Raw genomic sequence first — 19,514 nt, 5'->3', positions numbered from 1 at the left:
TAATAATAATTATCGTAGTTAGTTATTTTTATCGTTATTTATAAGTATATATTTATATAATATAATATTATTCAGGATGACGTGAGGGGATGTAAAATAATGACAGAAAACTATCTCTCTCTTACATGAAAAATAGGTTTTTCTCGCATGTGTGTAGGTGTATATGTTTACATATGTATATGAAACGCATATAATATTCCTAGACTCTCTTATGTGGATATTTATATATTTATATATGTATATATGTACATGTATGCATATCCAATCACATATGCATGAAAGGTGTATACGTTCAACTAGGAAACGAATGGCACGTTTCTTTCACTCGCCGTGTATGTTCTCAGTGATAAGTCAATATGTGTGTAATGTGGTATGTATGTAGCATGTATATATATTGTATTTATATATAATACTTCAAAGTAACAAGCAACGTTGCTATTTCATATAAATTAGATTTTTAGGGCGTTCGTTTAATTATTTAAAGAAGAGTATTATTGTTAACAAATGCAATCTAAGTTCAGTTGAGTTAACAGATAGAACAGTGGTTCCTGGATCTTCTTTGTTACTATTATCACACAAATATTTTTATTTTTTGAATTATCAAATTATTTATTTAATTCTTAAAAACTATTATATGAAAACATTTACTTGGAGTGAAATTTCACCTTATAATGGCCTTTAAGGGTTAATTAAATTTTGACAGAAAATACATTTTTAAATTAGTATCATAATAAAAGTATAATATTAAAAATGACAAAAAAAAGAAATAAAGAATATTTTATTTATTCTAAGATTTAAAAGAGAATGCACGATAAAATTCGAGTCAGGAGCCACTGACCCGGAAAATATTCCCTCGAAATCGAGCATTCTTTCTTCCGCTACAAATATGTGTTAATATCAGACAAATTCAACAGTCGCGTTAAACTTTCAAGAAGCGTAAAGAATAACATCGCTAAAATATACGTGTCAATAGCTACAAAAATAATATAATTCAATAATATCGATCTTAATTCTAATTTAATATTTCGTCTTTTTATTTTTTTTCTTGTCGTCTGGAAAATATTCAACTAATTATGAAATTAATCAGAGAAGCAATATTTTATTAAAAAATCGTCACTATATTTGAGACAGTCCGTAAATGTATATCGATGTTGTCGGTGTTTAACCTTTCCTTGCGTTTTACAGTTTAAAACGTTACATAATATCTGCAACACGGTATTGACCACTATGCATACTTTATATGTATATTTATGTATATGTATATATGTATATATATATAATATAATGTTATCTGTTCTCTCATTTACGTTTTAGTTTTTTTTGTTTTTATTTAATCTGCCTAGTGTTTCTTTATTTTCATTTATGCGGTAGTGGATGTAATAATCATTGCAATGATAATCGGTAACAATAATAATTTATTACATAATATTTATAGCTTTCTCTCTTTCTTCTAATTTAATTCTCCTTTTATGTTCGCTTCTTATAGTACATCGCATGTCTTTTGCCTGAATAAAAAGGTATATTTATCTCTTTCTCGTTCGCTCTCTCTCGCGTTCCACTTAATTGTAATATTTCTCATTCATTGACGTTTTTATTTTTTTCTTAATATTAGCCATTATAGCCCAAAGAACACTCAACAAGTTAACACGGTCTTTGGGCCTTCGATTTTTTTATAATATTAATTTTCTTTTTTTTTTTATTTGTTTGTTTGTTTGTAGAACGATTTAAACTTCTTCCGATTCCTTTTGTTTCCTATCCTAAAAGATTTTTCGTATATCTTTTATATTTCTCCGTTCCTGTAGCGTTGAATTCTTTTTCTTTCTCTTTCTTTCGTTTACGTCTCAGGACGGTCTTTTAAAACTTCGATTTGAATATAAATCAATTCGATATTGTTTATCCATTATTTCCTCATCGAATCAATTCGAGACATTTTATTTTTTTTTTTTGTTTCAATAAAATAAAACGATATTTATTGAAGATATATCATAAACTCGAAGAAACGAGTTCCGAATTACTGCTGGCGTGTTCCATCGATCTCGAGGATCTTAGCTTAAACGAAACATTTTCTTTCTTCTTCTTTTTTCTTCTTCTCTTATCTTCTTATTTTTTTATTTATCTCTTTCGATTGCCAACTTTCGGGATATCGCCAAGCTCTTCTCTCTTATTCTTCCTCCTTTCATTCGACTATTCGCACAGGATTATTCAACGATACGAAGCTAAAGTTAAAACACGTTAACAAACTTATAACTGGAATATCCCTCGTTTCACGAGTTTCTTCCTTCTTCTCTGTTAATATCGGTTAATTATCTTTAAAAAAAAAAACAAAAATAAAATCCTAATATCGTTCGCGTATAGATTATGCTCTCTTTCTCTTATTTTCCTTCTCTTTAAAATGCGAGACGTATGGCTTTTTGCAAAATCACAGAGAAATTACGCATCGCTTAACACTGTCGTTTTAAGATATCCTATTTAGTCCACGATGGGCTACGTAGATTTTATAAATTTCTAGGCCTGCTCTTCGTCGTTTGAGATCTTCATCCTCGGTCGTCGTTTTTTTCTTCGCCATAATCGCGACGCCTACGTCGATGAAGAAGACTCGTGGCAGGAATAACGGCTCCCTGTTCTCCATTCGATGTCACAGCGAAGTCTATTTCTTCTCTTATTTTCTTCCTCTTCCCGTATCGAACTTGACACATTCCATAAGTTTATGAAAATTTATTTCGATCATATTATTCCTCCTCGATAATGTTTCTCTTCTTCGTTTGTCGGTTGTTTCGTTTATTGCTGTCAACGTGTTGAACGTCTCACGGATGAGAAAAAACAAGATTACGCCGAAACGAAGATTTTATTACATTTATCGTATGCTGTGCCATCGTTGGAGAACGTTGATGTTTTTTTTTTGGTCCGCACGATTTTACGCATAGATCCTGGACAATTGGAACGTGCCGTCAGGTTAATATAAGAAGGCGCTAGAAATCGATCGCTAGAGGACTACTGGCATAGCGAATATCTATGTATAGACTGCTTCTAGTGTAGCGTCCAGGATCTAGGCTTAAAACTGCCGCCAATGATTCGATCGACACTGGACGCAGCCATTGTCGCTCATGGAGCCGTTAGTATCTCTCTGTATGCTAGTATAACGAGTGTCGTCATTGATACGAGTCCTTGTGGAAAGTATCGCTCTTGTGGAAGATTCGTCGTCCCTCTCGAGAGAGTTCCTGACTCGCAAAATTGTTTTCAGACTTCGGTCTGGGCAACAGGCAAGGAAGGGTCCTCAACTCCATGCTGTGTACCTGGAATTGGAGAACGATACGCTATTTGAATACGATTATTTAAAAGAAGAATTTTTCTTCCTAAAAATTGAAAAAATTATAACAACAATTTCATTTATTCATTTAATTTTATTAGATACAAGTAATTTTCCAATTGTATATAATAATATGCAACGAATACATAAATATTTTTTTACTCTAGATAAAAACTGACAAATTTTTTTATCCTCCAATTGTGGCAAAGCTCGACGAGAGAATGGTTGGTGCAAAGTGGATTGCTCGTTCGATCATATATTTTAATTTGTGATCGTATATTTTAATTCGTTAATTTTCTTCATATCATTTACTGATGCAATTGCAAGGTTCATGCAATTGTGCATTCAATATCAATCGCACGTGTTTATATTTTTACTGATTTCACGTGACGTTATGTTCCGTTCAATGTTATATATTTAATAATATTTCTAATAAAAAATATGAAAAAAATCTAGCGACTCAGCAACGATGCAAATATATATTTACCGATTCCTCACTGGCGCTAGCATGCGCAGCTTGTTCCGCGAGCGCGTTCACCACAGCGTTTATCGTTTTCGACTCGCTGCCGAGATCCTCCTCGCGATGGGCCACCAGATTTGGATTCTTGCCGATTTTGTTTAACCTATAGAGAGAGCACAATTAAGCGTAGGGAATGTTGCACGGAACACAACCAACGATTAATTCACATCGATCGACTTACAAACCGTTTAGCAGTGTTACAGGTATTCCCTAAAAAATCGTACGTTATTATTCCGCCGCGACTTGGAACAAAGTTGTATTATTCGTTTCTAATACCACTTGCACCGCTAAAGGTTTTACAATGTGAGATACAAGACTGGATAAAAGAAAGTCAGTAGCTTTGAAATGCGCCCCGCAGAATCACATTTTACGTGTGTTTTTAATTAATGATTTATTTGTTTTAACTCCTCGAAGATCGGAAAGGGATAATAGTTTACGATACGAAGAATTTTTTCATTATTAATCAAACATACTATTATTGTATATTTTATTTTCATTCGTATTATCATATAGTTATCGATTGTAATTTGATTTACTTTTTAAGAAAGGGAAGAAATTGAGATGTATTGAAAATAGCGTAATTTTTAAAAAATAATTTTACTGATTTACGTTATTATTGATTGGAATTCTGAAACTTTAAATTTTTCTTCTCAATATATTCTACTTTACATCCATTAAGATTTCTTATATATTCGTGAGGGGTTAAAACGTCCAATTGTTTGAACTTAAAAGGCAGTAGCTTTCATACGTAAATTATTAAAACGAAACTGATTGAACGGAATAAATAATATTGGTGCATTTAAATGAAAAGAAAAAAGTTATATTGTAAAGATCATCTAATATCTAAAAAATGTGCTTCAGCTTCTTTCTCTTTATCGTTCGATAAATTATATAAAATTTCTATCTAAAACGAAACAGAGAAATGTGACTCTGCGGAGATGCGGCAAAACCGAGAAATCCAAAACTCATTATACAAAGTATGTTTGCAAAATCATGAACAACATTACCATGTAAGTGAATGTGTCGAGTGTGAAGATATTTTGTCGCGGTGTTTTCAAGCTTTCTTCTTTCTTTTCGAAACGGGTCAAATCCCATTCGACTCGCGTCGTCTACAGAAATCGGAGACGGTCGCTCGTCGAACGGTGAACCACGTATTGAGAGAGCCAAAAAAAAAAAAAAAAAGAGAGAAAAAAAAGAAAAAAGAAATATCATTTCATTAAACTCTCTCAATTCATTGGAGACGCGTATCTAACGGATACCCGTCCCTTTATTGTAAGTTAGTGCGCTTTTCGTTGTAATACTTTCTCCCCAAGAAAAAAAGATTCTGCACTGTCACGTTCAATAAGAGAGATTCTTCAATCGTAAAAAAAGAACCACGAGCCAAATAAGATATCATTTCACTTGTGTGTGTAAAGTGTATGTAAAAAAAAGCATTATCGAGTCGAGAAACTAGCAGAGACAAATACGAAATAAATAATATCAGAATAATAAAATAATAATAATAATAATAATAATAATAATTACAACGATAATAACAACAACAACAATAATAATAATATAACAAAGATATGTTAAAGAGAGATAAGCGAATATGAAATGTTATTAGATAGCAATAATAATCATAATAATCATAATAATCATAATAATAATAATAAGAAGAATGACTGATAGAACTCGCTTCGTCGGACAGTACACAATGTTCAAAAAAATCAACATGGAAGTGGGAGTGATGATTGACATCTATTAGCACACCAACTCGATAGAACAAACCTAACCAAAGCTTATACCTCTCGGCGGCAACGCTTTCCATCGTTCTGCGCATTAACGGATACTGGTCCAGCACGGCGTTAAAGTGATCCACCGAGAGGCTGAAGAGATTGCAGTACGTCTCGGCGCGGACCGAGGCAACTCTTCTCGCGTTCGTTAACAGGCAGATCTCGCCGAAATACGAGCCATCGGACAGCGAGGTCGCGACCTCGCCGTTCGCCATTACGATATCGACTATGCCTTCTTGTATGAAGTACATTTTAGACCCGATTGTACCCTCCTTGATGATGATATCACCTGGAAAAACAGTGATCACTTTGATCTGGTGATCTTATTATATCTCTGGGATCTTGTTGAAAACTTATTAAGAAATTTATTGGAAGTGAAAGTAATTAACGCAAAACGATTTGTCTTGCATATGATTTATAAATGACAAGTGTTAAATTTAATGGAAAGGTAAAATCGATTCAAATCGATCGAGATAAGAAATCGATACCTGGCTGGAAGACTTCGTATCTCAATTTGGTAACGACATCCGAGACAAAGTTGGAATCGGCATTGGCAAAGAATGGCACGGACGCGACTAACGATCTGCAGTTGTAGTTGATCACGTCCTGAAACGAGAATGGAGGATGGATTAAGATTTATTTGAAAACCAAGAGAATCGATAGATGATATTTCGTTCCGTTTCGTACTTCTCTTAATTTCTCCGAGAGCTCTCCAAGGATCAATTCCTCGTCGAAGAATTTTCCCTGGTAGCGGTGCTCGAAGTACTCCGTGATCCTCTGTCTCATCTCTCTTGGTAACTTTCGATAGGCCATGTATTCCTCTACTTGTTTCACCTAATTCGAGCAGAAATTTTATTAATTTATATTTTTTCTTGAAATTCTATTCTTACAATTTGAACATCGTCTTTTTGAATAAAAATTAAGTTTCATTTTTGAGAGAGATGATTTACAAATTTAATAGATTAATATTTATCTTTCTAATTTCTTATTATGATATTATGATATTGTTAAATCGAATTAAATTTGTAATTATAAATTTAATTTGATCTTAAAAATAAGAAGAATTGAAGATCTCCTTTATTACTAGAATAAAAAAAAAGACATTTGCATAAAGAAAATATCTTGTTAAATATAAAGAGATATAAAGAAGAACATAAAAAGTTGCAAATATTCAGATTTCATTTATCTTCGTTCGAACAAAAAAAAATATTACAATTTTGGAGGGAAGAGAATAAAGAACAAAATTGAAGATGAAAAAGGAAAAATTCCCCTTGATGATTCGTTGTACGCTCTTTGAATATCAACTACCTTCTCGCGGTATTGTCTTCTGGAGGAATCGAGTGACTGTATGAGATTCGTCGCGTGTCCGAGGAAAAGTGCATAACAGGTAGCACCGCTGATCATACTGAGCATAGTGAGCCACATATCGGTCAAGGATTGCGGTGGAAACCTTCCGTATCCTATGCAGAGCATGTGCGACATGGCTTTGAAAAGTGCCCACGAGTATTGTTCCAGCCAAAACGAATCCTGGAAAATATTACGGTCGAATAATGACGCATTTTCTACTTTCCATTTTGAATAATTCATGATCGTTATCGATAGATCGATTTTTAATTTTCGTCATTGATTTTGAAGAAGATGTTTAAGACATTAATATGCGTACGATGTGATTTCTTTTAAACGTGAAAAAATTGTAGAATAAATAATTGAAATAGACGATAGACTTAACTCGATCAAAGATATACTCCAACAGAGAATTCCAAAATGGCGAAGAATTCATCGAATTCGTCTTGCTATTTTTCTTCCTACTTACTTGTAATTCATTGATGGCGACCCACGAGTTACTAGGAAACCCTTGGAGCATTGGGACCAGGAATTGCAGGCAGCCACTCCAGTGGCCGATTAGGAGCATCATGCAAATCAGGTTAAAAATCCGCATGAACACCGACGCCATATTCAGGAACTGCCAACAACAACGACAAAGGTTTATTCTCGTGCCAGCTTCGGGGGCCGGGATATTGTTCACACTTCAATTAAAAACTTCTCTCGTTATCCAAAGCTCCGGTTGCGTAGTGTACAGCAAATAAGCAAGTGTTGCACAAAAACGCGTCAAATATTAATTCATTTAAATACATTGTCAAAAACTATCATGGTAATTGTTTATCCAAATGTCTGAGTCAAGGATCAAGTAAAACTACCTGATGTTTCGACGTTCAGAACCGAAATTCTCGTCTTTTGGATTAATTTCTTACAGTGGATTCATCAGTTACGTTTTTTATTCGAATGGAAAAGAAAATTTATAATTAATTTAATATTTGAAAACTAATCCGTATGCTATATCGAAATAAGAATTGTATATTTAGAGAAATTGACTTTTGATCGATATATTTAGAACTTTTATGAAAAGAAGGAAATTTAAATAATTTATTTATCTTCGTCTTCTTTAATTATAATATATATTAATTATAATATATATATAATTTTGGAAGATCAAGACAAAATTTCTCGAATCTGAACGCGAACGATTTTAGTATTTTTTTTTCTCCTAAATAATCTTCGCTGTTCATACTTCCGGGTTTCAGTTTTCAGTTCAAAAAGCATGCTACATTAGAAAATACGCATCACGTGGCACACAAAAGAACAAGTCAATGTAACCTAAAAAAACGTTTATAGTAATGATCACTCTACAAATGCTCTAACAGATGAAACAAAACAAAAATGTATACAATATATATATATATGTGTATATATCAGTCAATTGGACTGATTATAGGCCAAGATTCTCAGACCCGCTTATGGGCCAGACATGTTCAGGATAAGTTTCTGGGCGTTCTCTCTAAATATCGAGCACGATCGATAGTGAACTGCAAACTGTTCGACTGAACAGTGCGCCATAAGCACGATGTGGGAATCCAAGTCCTCGCTAAGAAAAGAAGCTGGAAAACGCGGAAACCATTCTGAGGAGAAAAGAGCTGGTATTTTAAATTATCTTTGAAATGATATATGATAAATGATATTTCTTTTTGTTATAAAATATAGTTTAAGAAATAATGTAGTTTAGCTTTTGATTTTTTCAACTAACTTACACTTACTGTGTAAATTAATATAAATTTTACATTTTGACAATTTTGAAGAAATATTGTTATGTTTATATAATTTTACAAAAACTTTAAAATTAGTTAAAATCATAATATGATTTATTTATTATATTATTCAGTATTAATATAATTAATTTAATTTTAAACGTTTTTACGTAACTTAAACTTTTTTCGAAATATTATTATATACAATATTCGTCCACGATTTAAAAAATAAATAAACGTACGTATAAAATTTCAACAATGAAATTCGAGAGGAAAGATTGACAAAACTGTGAAAAAAATTCAAAACAAACAAAATTCAGCGAATACTTTTCGCTCGTACAGACAAATATTTAACTAAAATAATTTGAAAAATGTTTATGAAAAATGTGAAAAAAAATTTCGATTCACGATGAAATTTCTATTTCGTTCCTTTTTTCAAAAATTAAATATTAAAATTGTTTCGCGATTTTAATCCGCGCTCACGGATATAGATTTGTTTGCCTCGTGTCGATAAAAGATTTATCGATACGCGATTAACAGAATGATTAAAGATTCATTAGGGAGCCAAAATAAATCTCGCATCGAGAACGAACGAGCGCGTTAAATATTCGTTTTTTTCGACACGAGAGTTTATCGAATTATTCATGCGATTCGCGTCGGATCTTGAATGGCCGCGATTTGAATTTCAGAATGAACTCATATGCTGCCCGTGTTTTTTTCCTTTCGTATGTGTAATGCGCCAAGAATTATTTACGACCACGCATTTGGCATACGTTAAACGATAGATGCATATTTTTTCTATTTAGCTATTGATTCGCGATAAACAAATAAATTTTATTTTCTACATTAATATACTGGAGATTTGATAAATTTTAGCATGTTGAAATTTTATTAATAATTTTGTATTTTCGATTATTCTGAACTTGCATATATTAATTTCTTTCTTTAGTTAAATAAATATTATGAAAGATATAATATACGTAGTTCTAGAAGAATATTATCGTGAATAAATATTTATGACTATGTGAAATTTTTTGACTGTTTTTCAAAAAAAAAAAAAAAAAGAAATAAAAATAAAAATTAATTATCTGTTTCGTTTTTAATAAATTCTCAAGAGGTTGAACATCGAATCTATCATTAACCAATTAATCAATTAGTAGTTTCAGTAAAAATGCAAAATTTTTTTCAATAACAGCATCATCGAGTATCATATTGAAACTTTAGAAGAAGTCGAAAAAGTACAATTTAAAACGACGAAATACCAATTAAAACGAACGAGTATCAATACATACGATCAAGATACTCCAGTAGTACAAGTTCTATCAACAAAAAAATAAAAATCAAGTTTCATTTATTCAATATTTCTCCAAGAATTCAATGATCTAAAATCAAAATTAATATTATAATTAACTATTACATGTATTATTCAAATATATTATACATAAATAATTATAATTTAAATTATCGAATTAAATATCTATTCCAATATAATTAATTCTTGTTTTATTAATTAAATCAAAAACTTATAGTTTTAATAATCATTTGATAAAGAAAATATAAAACCGTTGAAAAGTTTCCAACGTCAGAACTTATAAATTAATAATAATATTATAAAAATAACGATAATACAAATCCGAATCCATTTCATGGCTCTCTGAAATCCCATCGAGAATGGTCTCCACGGATTCTAAGTCGATCCAGGGTCTATAGTCTAAGGATCCATTGTATCAGGGGTATCGATGATGTGCGTATCGTGTGTATGTACAGCACACGTATAACGCGCGCGACCGCGCACTTCCTCTCTCTTCCGGAAGCACGCGTGCGCGCGGCGAAGGAAGCCGCTACGAAGGATCGCGGAGAAACGATCTCTGACCCCGTTGATCCAATCTCAAAGTCAAAGTTTTCCAATTTCGAGGCGGGCCGATACTTCGAGGCCAAGATCGTTCCACGTTTATCGTAGTTTCTTATTGCTTATTCCGATTCCCCATTTCGAAACTTGGCCGATCTTCTGGCTCTGTGAGAACCGCGAGATCGCATCGAGACACGCTATCTGTGCGCAATCGGTAATGGGAGAAATTAGCGGGAGCTCGAGGTAGCGGAAGTTGGAGGAGGGAGGTACTTGGCAGCGCGCGGTTTCCACTTCCCTCTGTGTAAAAGATGGCGAGATTATTTTTGGAATAGATGATACGGCGTAGGATGCGGCTAGTGTGTTATTATTGGCTTTGTTTTATCGCGAATAAATGGGATTGTCGACAATTGTTCCAGAGATTTCTGTTTCAAATGTAGAGATATGGAACTTTGTAATATTGCGCGGTTTGTCTTTCGTTTCCTTTGTTTTATTGTTGAGTGGTAATAAATGTGGTTTTTATTACGGGAATAATCTGTTATTACGCACGTGAATAATTTATTACTCGTGTGTCATAGTAGATTTAAATGCGATATTTTTACGATATTTAGCTTGTGCTTTTGTTTCTCTTCCTTTTACTATTAATTGAATGGTAAATATAGATTGTTTTTTAATTGTATGAAAATCTTATATATGCGTTTTTTTCACGGAATCGTGTCATTGTTTTTAAATTATTTAATGAATATAATTCAATGCAATTAAAAATGTATGTACAAATAGTTGAAGTGTTTAATGAAAAATACGTATATTATATATCATCGTGTAAATATTACCAATTTTAATTATAATTACGTCATTCGAAAGAAATATGAATTAAAGATAAAACTTTCTTCCAATTTCCTTTTCTCTAAACATATATCACAAATATAACCTATTTTCCTTTTGGACTTCATCAATTATAGAATCGCATAACTTGCGATTGATTTTCAATTATAATATGAATATAGAACGTAAACAGAAAAATTTTACGAAACATGATTTAAATAATTTAACAATTCATTGGATCAATTTATTAGCGAAGAATTGCGTATCAAGTTGTTCGCAGCCAATTTAAAATGTTTGGAGGATGTGGTATGTGGAGGATGTACGGTTGGATAAGAAAAAAAAAAGATGTATTTATAAATAATTATTTTTCAAGAAATTCACGATTTATTTATGATTAATTGTCCATCATTGAATTATTATCTTAGTTATGTAGCGATGTGTGATACAGCGTAAATAGTGATTCACATTCAAGAATATAGAACTGCACGATCAATGTCAATTTAAGAGAAACGTTGTATTACGTAACACAGATTCTGTAATGCAAGAAACGTAGTACTACGTGATCGATCGTATTCCGTTTAAATTCGACGTAATCGATTGTGTTTAAATATACTAATATCATATTTGTTATTTATTATGGATGTTATATGGATGGACAAAACGTAGCATCACGATTTAATTATTTAATTAAATTATAACACTACATCAATATCTTGTCTTTCGAAATTATAATATATACGCAATCTTGTATTTTAATTACAATTACAATTTATTTGCAAAGCTGTAAATATTCCTTCTCGAGAAAAACAACAGTATAACATTATTTATTTACAGTATTATTTTTTAAAAACTACTATTACTTATTTTTTCCAAAATTTATAGTGCAACACAAAAATGATAGTGTTTCACTCATTTCCTCATTAACAAATATCGTAATCTAAATTCTTCTGCTCAAAATATTCGTGGTACTCTTTTTTCTAATCTCTAAAAATTCATTTCCTTCATTATCGTTAATTTTTCACATGTTTCTGATAATAAGTAAATAAATATACCAATTACAACGATTATGCAATCGGAACAAAATCCATAATAAAATATCTCAGTATATGAAAACCGTGATACTATGTTTTTTTTCTTGAAAGATAATCACAGATATTAATTCCGTTCTTTAAAACGAATATTAATCTCACAGATAGCGCATATCGATGCATACAGCGGTCTCGATAACGAGGTAACAGAGCACCAAAGAACGCTTCGATCGAATCAGAATCACCGATCTGAATATCGGGCAATATCGCGTGTATCACGGAGCTCGAAATCGAATGGCGAATGGGGATCGATTTCGATTTCAAAGGATTTCTTTCGTCGTCCTGAATCTGGATAAAATGCGCATAAACGCACGTGACACGACGGACAAAATCGTGAGACTTTGTTCCGGATTACAATCCACAAAGGAATTGTGGAATCGTCATTCGATCTCGATACAAAAGCGCGCAGAATCCGGTAGAACTGTAAAAACGGCGTGTGTTACTATAATCGTGATAATGGTATCCATGATTGGTGATTGAATCACGTGTATGTATATGTGTGTATATGTGTGTATGTGTTTCTGCGCCTACTGGACAAGTACGGGTAAAAAAAGTAGAGGGCGATGAAAGATCTTATGCTATACCACAACTAGATTTCAATACATTACCTGGCAATTAAAACAAACAAGGAAAAAAAAAAAACAAAGGAACAAACTAACAAACATCGTATTATTGCATGCGTATTATACATACACGACACGCGCGCGTTACACATCGTGGTGAGAGAGACACACAATGTAGGCACACAAAGATCAAAAATTAATGACTTTTTCTTTCTTTCTTTCTTCTTTTAAATCGTTTCTTTTTGTTTCGTTTGTCTTTGCACAACGTACGTTTAAAAATCTTAGGATATTTTTTTTAATTAAATATTAAAAGAAAAGCTTCTTTAATTAAAAGTTAATTAGACATTTTTAAATGTATTTAAATGTAGTATATACATAGTGTATATATAGAATAAATGCTTTTTAAATTTATTTTCTTGTTTTCAAGTATTTTGTTTCAATGTAATTTTTTGCAATTTGAGAAATTGTATATTTTAGAAGCTTACTTGTTTCTTTTTCCAAATATTTTCTTTTATCGTATAAAATGTACAATTTTAAAAAAAGAAATTATTTTTAAAATATATGCGATTTATAAATATATTCAAGATTGATAATTGGAGAATCAATTGTTGCCAATTTTACTTCAATTTTTTGTCTTAAGATTTTTAAACGTATATACACGTATAGTAGAATTCCATTTATCTGAACTCATCAAAGAATAAACAGTTCAGTATAATTGAAATCTACGTAACATTGTTTCTCTGTTCAAATAGTTCACTTCCAGAAGACAAATATATCGAATCGCAAAATTTCGTTCCAATAAATCAATTGAAGATAAAATTCTACAATATATTCACACGGTTTTATAATCTATTCACGGATGGTTGCGCGCGCATAGTGGATATGCATACGCATGGTTTGAATCATTCAGAAAACAAAAGAAAAAAGGAGAAAGATAACGAGACACAAACACAAACAAAGGAACGATATACATATACATATACATTGAATTAAAACTGACATCCAACCTTCTGTTCTACAAGAGACAGTCACAAGTCCATTTAAAAAAGACGAAAGCGTTTGGTCGTAACACAACTCTCCACGGTTATAATAAATGAACAGCTAAATGATCATCAATGGTCAAAAGTACAAGTAAACGATATAATGGCGTTTGTATATTGTACAATTACGCGAATCGTGCGCGTGTCCACACGCCGCGCCAAAGAAAATGGCGCGCGCGCGTCCACGCGCGCGATCGCGCACAAGTGTGGCAACAGCGTTACTAATCAACGAAATTAACGAACACATAGTAACCAAGGTGGAAAACAAAATAGAAAACAACGCAACGACAAACTGAACAAATTGAAGGGAGCAGAATGTGGGAGAAAACGCAAAAAAAGGGGCGGGTGGGTGGAAGAGAAGAAAGAAGAAAATAAAGGTGACGAGGTTATGGTACCTTGGATCAAGGATACCAAGGAGGACGATCGATCATCAATCGGGACTGAACGTTTTCCAGGACGTTCAGACTTTTCAAATCCTTTTTTTGGATATAGATCGTAAGAATGAAAGAATGGAGGAAACTGAAAAATTGAACAAAATAAACAGAGAATATATGGGAAAAAACTAAAAAAAAGAAAAAGAAGAGAACAAAAGAGGAGTATGATAAACTGACGGAGCCAAATGTGGAACGGAAGAAATATTGAAAAACGTAGAGAAAAAATTAAAAAACGAAACGAAAAATGGCGGATAGAGAGGGGGAGAGAGAGAAAGAAAGATAGAGAGAGAAAGAGAAAGAGAAAGAGAAAGAGAGAGAAAGAGAGAAAGAGAGAAAGAGAGAGAGAAGAGCGAGAGACAGAGAACATAAAAGAAACGCCAGCTGCCGAGTTAAATAATCATCAAGCGGCGAAAAAGCCAGGCTCTAAGCAACGAGAAGCAAGCCACCTTTTCCTCTCGCTATAGTTTCTTTTTTTTTTATTTTTTATATTTCTTTTATTAATTTCTTTTTTTTTTTTACTGTGATTTTTTTCTGTTTCTTTAATCCTACTTGCAGCCACACAACAGATAGCCAGCCAGTATATCACAAAGGGGTGCAGTTTTTTCTTGGCTGAGAAGCAACAGAAGCTCAAGGAGCTGTAGGACAGAGAGGAGGCGAGAATTGTTGAAGGTTTGTTCGTAGAGTAGCGGCAGGGGTAGCGAGCTCTCTACTCTCATACAATGCATCCTAATTATTATTCTGTTTTCTTGTTTGATTCGTTTCATTTCCGTGTTTTTCTTTCTTTTTTTCCCCCCCGTTATTCGTTTAGGATAAAAAAGAACAGCGATGCTAGGTGGCGGGGGGCACCGGGGGAGGGGGATGGTTCTCTTCGGGGATAGATTTTTACACCGATTACAACTGGCTATTAGATTTGAATCGCACTATAAAACAAGTTGAATCTCGAATCATTTCACATATATGAACGATTATATCTTTTCAAAAACGTTCGTGATTTTCGAAAATCGAAATTGAGATTAAACATAATTTAACGTGGTCTTTCTTCTCTAAAGGAATACTCGTGAATACGAAGGAAGTAATTTTAACATTTTGCTGTCCTCTTTCTTGGGAAATTTAAGTTATAAATGGGAAGATACTTACAGGAAGTAGGAAATTGATTAGTTCACGGTAGAACGAGATTTACTGGAAGAATCCTTAATTCGTTCTCGTACTGGTTTGCATACTAGATTCATTAAAATAAATATAAATATTCAATTGACGGTACATTTGCAAAGGATATTTCTCTAATTCTAATTATTAATTATATAATCACTAAGGTAGGAATGATTTACTGAAAGAATTCTTAATTAATTCTCGTACCAATTTTAATTTTACCTACACATAAATCACTTCATCTCTTTATATCTGAAAAAAAAGTTCTAATTATACAAATCGAGAATTCAATGTTAACTTATTCCAAGCAGAAAATGACAATCTTTCCTTCTACCTTCTACTTCTACCACTACGTTTTATTTATCATCTACATTTTCTTCAAATTCATCAGACTCCATAACTCTCAGATCAATTAACTCTCTCCAATCAAAATTTTGTCTAATTTAACGAAACGAAAAGTTGTCAGACATTTGGTTGGTAGCTGGATCTAAACCTAACAAAAGAACGAAATCTTACGGTCAAGTTCGAAACAGTTCGAAACAGTTCGGGACCCCGTCTAGAGACGTTCACCGTATCCCCCGGATCCCCAACGTCCCCCCAAAATACATCCAAAAGCAATTCGAGCAAGGAGAGTCTCGCGAGAACCCGGGGCAGAGAGTGTCCACCGCCCATCGCTAACAGCAGAGCAACACAGTGTGTGCGATTTGCAACAAAGCGACAGAGAAGGGACGCCCAATCAACGTGCGCTCGTTTCCAAAGGATCGTGCACACCGTCTAGCGATCAAAAAAGCGTTTCAACAGATAGTGCATTGGACAGTGGGTTTGGTTATAATAATGAAACAAAACGGCGACCGTTTGTTTTTCTGGCTCGTCGGATCGATTAGAAGGATAATCATTATCTTCATCAATCATCGTCATTATCATCATCATCATCATCATCATCATCATCACCATCATTATCATCATCATTGGAGAGCGTTGAGAAAGTTTTAATGGGTAACGGGTTTGGAGATTATGAGAGGAGATATATCATTGGAATAGAGAAAAGAGAGAGAGAGAGAGAGAGAGAAAGAGAGAGAAACATAAGTCTATCTAGGCTTGGAAGAAATAAGCTACAGCGTTTTTTCTGAATATCGCGGAAAATACGGAGAAGTGGAAGATTGGAAAAATATAAAATACGAATTAGACAGATTAATGGGGCAAAGAGTGATAGAGAAAGAGAGAGAGAGAGAGAAAGATTTAGAAAGAAAAAGAAATAGGTAAAGAAAAAATAGAAAAAGAGAGAGAGAGGAGAGATCCATGAGTAGACCATTGCATCTCTACGTAGAGTCATCTGCTTCATTACGATATTTCGAGTATTTCATATTACAACTCGTATTATTTCCTTTTTCTCTCTTATTTTCTTTTTTTGTTTTTAATTTCATTTCGTTTTATTATTATTACATCTTTTATCACTTTCTCGCATGGGGACAAACAGTTCTAACTTCGACAACGAGATGACGAATCGTCTCGAAAACGAGTCAGAGGGAATCAATTTTGGTTTCTTCGAGAGCAGAAATGTTTTTTTACTTTTTTCGTTTTATCTTTTTTCTTTTCACTCGAATTTGATCGATGACGTTTCTCTAAAGTATATAATATATATAATAATGTCACACATATGTACGTATGTATGTTTATATAATATATATATATATATAGGTATATAAGTACAATGTATAAAATACACTTTGGTACTTTCTCATCGCTAGGCGGGTGCCGATGGTGAATGTATAAGAAGCATAGCCTATTGCTGCGGGTAATATGTAATGTATAATGCGGCGGAAAGTAGAAGCGAATGTTTGTAATAAACCAACGAGCCAATCAGCGTACAGCTCCTGCGTCCAGCCTCCTCGTGATCGCTCTTCCTGTTCTTCGCGAGACATCGATCGAACGACACACTTTCTGACTTCCCATTTTTCTTTTTCTTTTTTTTTTTTTTTCGTTTCCTTTGATTCTCATCTTATTACTCTTCTGACGATTAAACTGACGATTTAGCATTTGCCTTTCAGTTAATCATCATGGAAACTGACGTATTATCCGACTTTTGCACCCGTTCAATTTTCGAATCCAATCGAAAACTTCAGATGTTCAGACGAGCAGACGTTATATCAGCGAATAACACAAGATCAGAAATCATGGATGATATATTAAAACTTTTATGAAAGATCTATCTTTTTATTTTCGATTTTCTGGATATTTCGAGTCGAAGGAGACGAAACAGGACAGAATCGGCGTGGTTCGCTCGAGTCTCGTGAAAACGGGACCCCAAAGATGGTCTTCGGTTCGACGAGACGATCGCGAATCCCGAGCGGACGCGAGCTCGCGCATTCGTTAGGGCGGGTTACCTTAAAAATAAGGTCGCTTTTGCTGAAACCGGACTTCTTTTTACTCATATTGTCAGAGCTTAGGCGCCCCCTCCGCTCAGTGCGTTTTTTTTGTAGGTTCTGCAATATCTAGAAACAAAAGAAAGCGGGACATAGCAAGACGTAGTAAGAAAAGGGCCAGGTTATCAAGAGATTCGATAATAAAGAGGTGGAGAAAGAGAGAGAGAGAGAGAGAGAGAGAGAGAGAGAGAGAGAGAGAGAGAGAGAAAGAGATTAGAAAATGAAAGAACGTAAGAAGACAGAGAAAAGAAGTAAAGAAACTTCGAAATGATGGTGGTGAACGAAAGAACTGATCAATTTTCTTTCTTTTCTTTTGTTTTTTTTTCCTCTTTTTTTTTCTTATACGTAATCAGATGTTCTTATTGCTATGCAATATTTATAAACAGACAGAAATAGAGATAGAGAAAGATATATATATATACACATATAAATAGTTAAATTTAGCAGAGAAAGAGAGAGAGAAAGAGAGAGAGAGAGAGAGAAAGAGAGAGAGAGAAAGAAAGATAGATAGATAGAGAGAGAGACATAGATAGACAGACACAGACAGACAGATTGAAAGGGAATAGAAAACAGAAGGAGCAAGATCGGTTTAAGGCGATAGGAGACAGTTTCGAGTCGAGTTTCTTGTTCTTTATTCTTTCTTTTTCTTTTCTGTTTTATACTTTCGTTTCTTTTCATCCTTCCTTGTCTATTCCACTCTTTCCTTTCGTCATTCTCAGATTTCGTTCTTTCTTTCATTTGTTGTTCTCTCGTTAAACCATATTTTCTGTGCAAAAAAGCACTTTTGTTTTCGAAAAGAGGGACAGTAGAAAGATGATGTTCCTAAAAAAAAAAGACACGTAATATCTCCATTTTCGCTTAATTTCGATTCGAATTTGCGCGCCAATCGTGATCCATATCGATTGACGAGAACAACGAGCGCATTCTTTTATTTTTTTTTTTTTCCAATTTTATTCATCAGAACTATGACATTATATAGTTCGTCAAGGTATAATAGATTTTTCTCATTTGTTGCGTGTAGGCATCATTCCATCCGGTTTCGTGAATGGTATCGATCGAGGTTATACACGCACACGTGGAGCGGATAAAATAAATTTTTGATCGTCCATCCTCTTCTCGTACGCTGGTTCATCGTGTAATATCATCGATTAGAAAAGGGAAGGAGATAAATAAATAAATAAATAATCGTGTTATAATTAGAACGTGGATGTTTTTGTGTTCATTCGTTCGTTCATACGTTCGTTTATATATTGTATTCTGGCATTGTCCTTGTTTCTTTTTATTACTTATATTTTTAATACACTTGTATATTTTCCATTTTTTTGTTTTTGTTTTTTTGTTTATTGTGATCAATGGTACATACATGTATTATATTTGGAGTGCAAGACGCGATAATGGATTGGCGCATAAATGTGAATCAAAAAGTATGGTGTGGAGAACAAATGACGCACAAATTGACCG

General features: G+C 33.3%; 1 protein-coding gene across 16 annotated transcripts in view; it reads right to left on the bottom strand.

Moving 5' to 3' along the window:
* Positions 1-760: 760 nt before the first annotated feature.
* LOC108000937 (potassium/sodium hyperpolarization-activated cyclic nucleotide-gated channel 2) overlaps positions 761-19,514 on the bottom strand; it is a 187,906-nt gene continuing 169,152 nt past the window's right edge. For 9 of the 16 annotated variants that reach the window (XM_062077788.1, XM_062077784.1, XM_062077778.1 and 6 more), the window contains 8 exons: positions 18,015-18,122; positions 7,416-7,565; positions 6,911-7,129; positions 6,290-6,436; positions 6,091-6,208; positions 5,603-5,891; positions 3,795-3,930; positions 761-3,293 (listed from right to left, as the gene is read on the bottom strand). In XM_062077788.1, coding sequence (XP_061933772.1) covers positions 3,150-3,293; positions 3,795-3,930; positions 5,603-5,891; positions 6,091-6,208; positions 6,290-6,436; positions 6,911-7,129; positions 7,416-7,565; positions 18,015-18,122 — 1,311 coding nt within the window. In that variant the 3' untranslated portion in view covers positions 761-3,149. Of the gene's footprint in view, positions 3,294-3,794; positions 3,931-5,602; positions 5,892-6,090; positions 6,209-6,289; positions 6,437-6,910; positions 7,130-7,415; positions 7,566-18,014; positions 18,123-19,514 lie in introns of those variants that run through there. The other 7 variants (XM_028668251.2, XM_028668254.2, XM_062077786.1 and 4 more) reach the window with 4 other exon arrangements.

The sequence above is a fragment of the Apis cerana genome, linkage group LG8 (assembly GCF_029169275.1).
Source record: "Apis cerana isolate GH-2021 linkage group LG8, AcerK_1.0, whole genome shotgun sequence".
In the NCBI taxonomy this organism is placed as follows: domain Eukaryota; kingdom Metazoa; phylum Arthropoda; class Insecta; order Hymenoptera; family Apidae; genus Apis; species Apis cerana.
The sequence above is the reverse complement of the archived record's forward strand: the minus strand, read 5'-3'. Positions and strand labels throughout refer to the sequence as shown.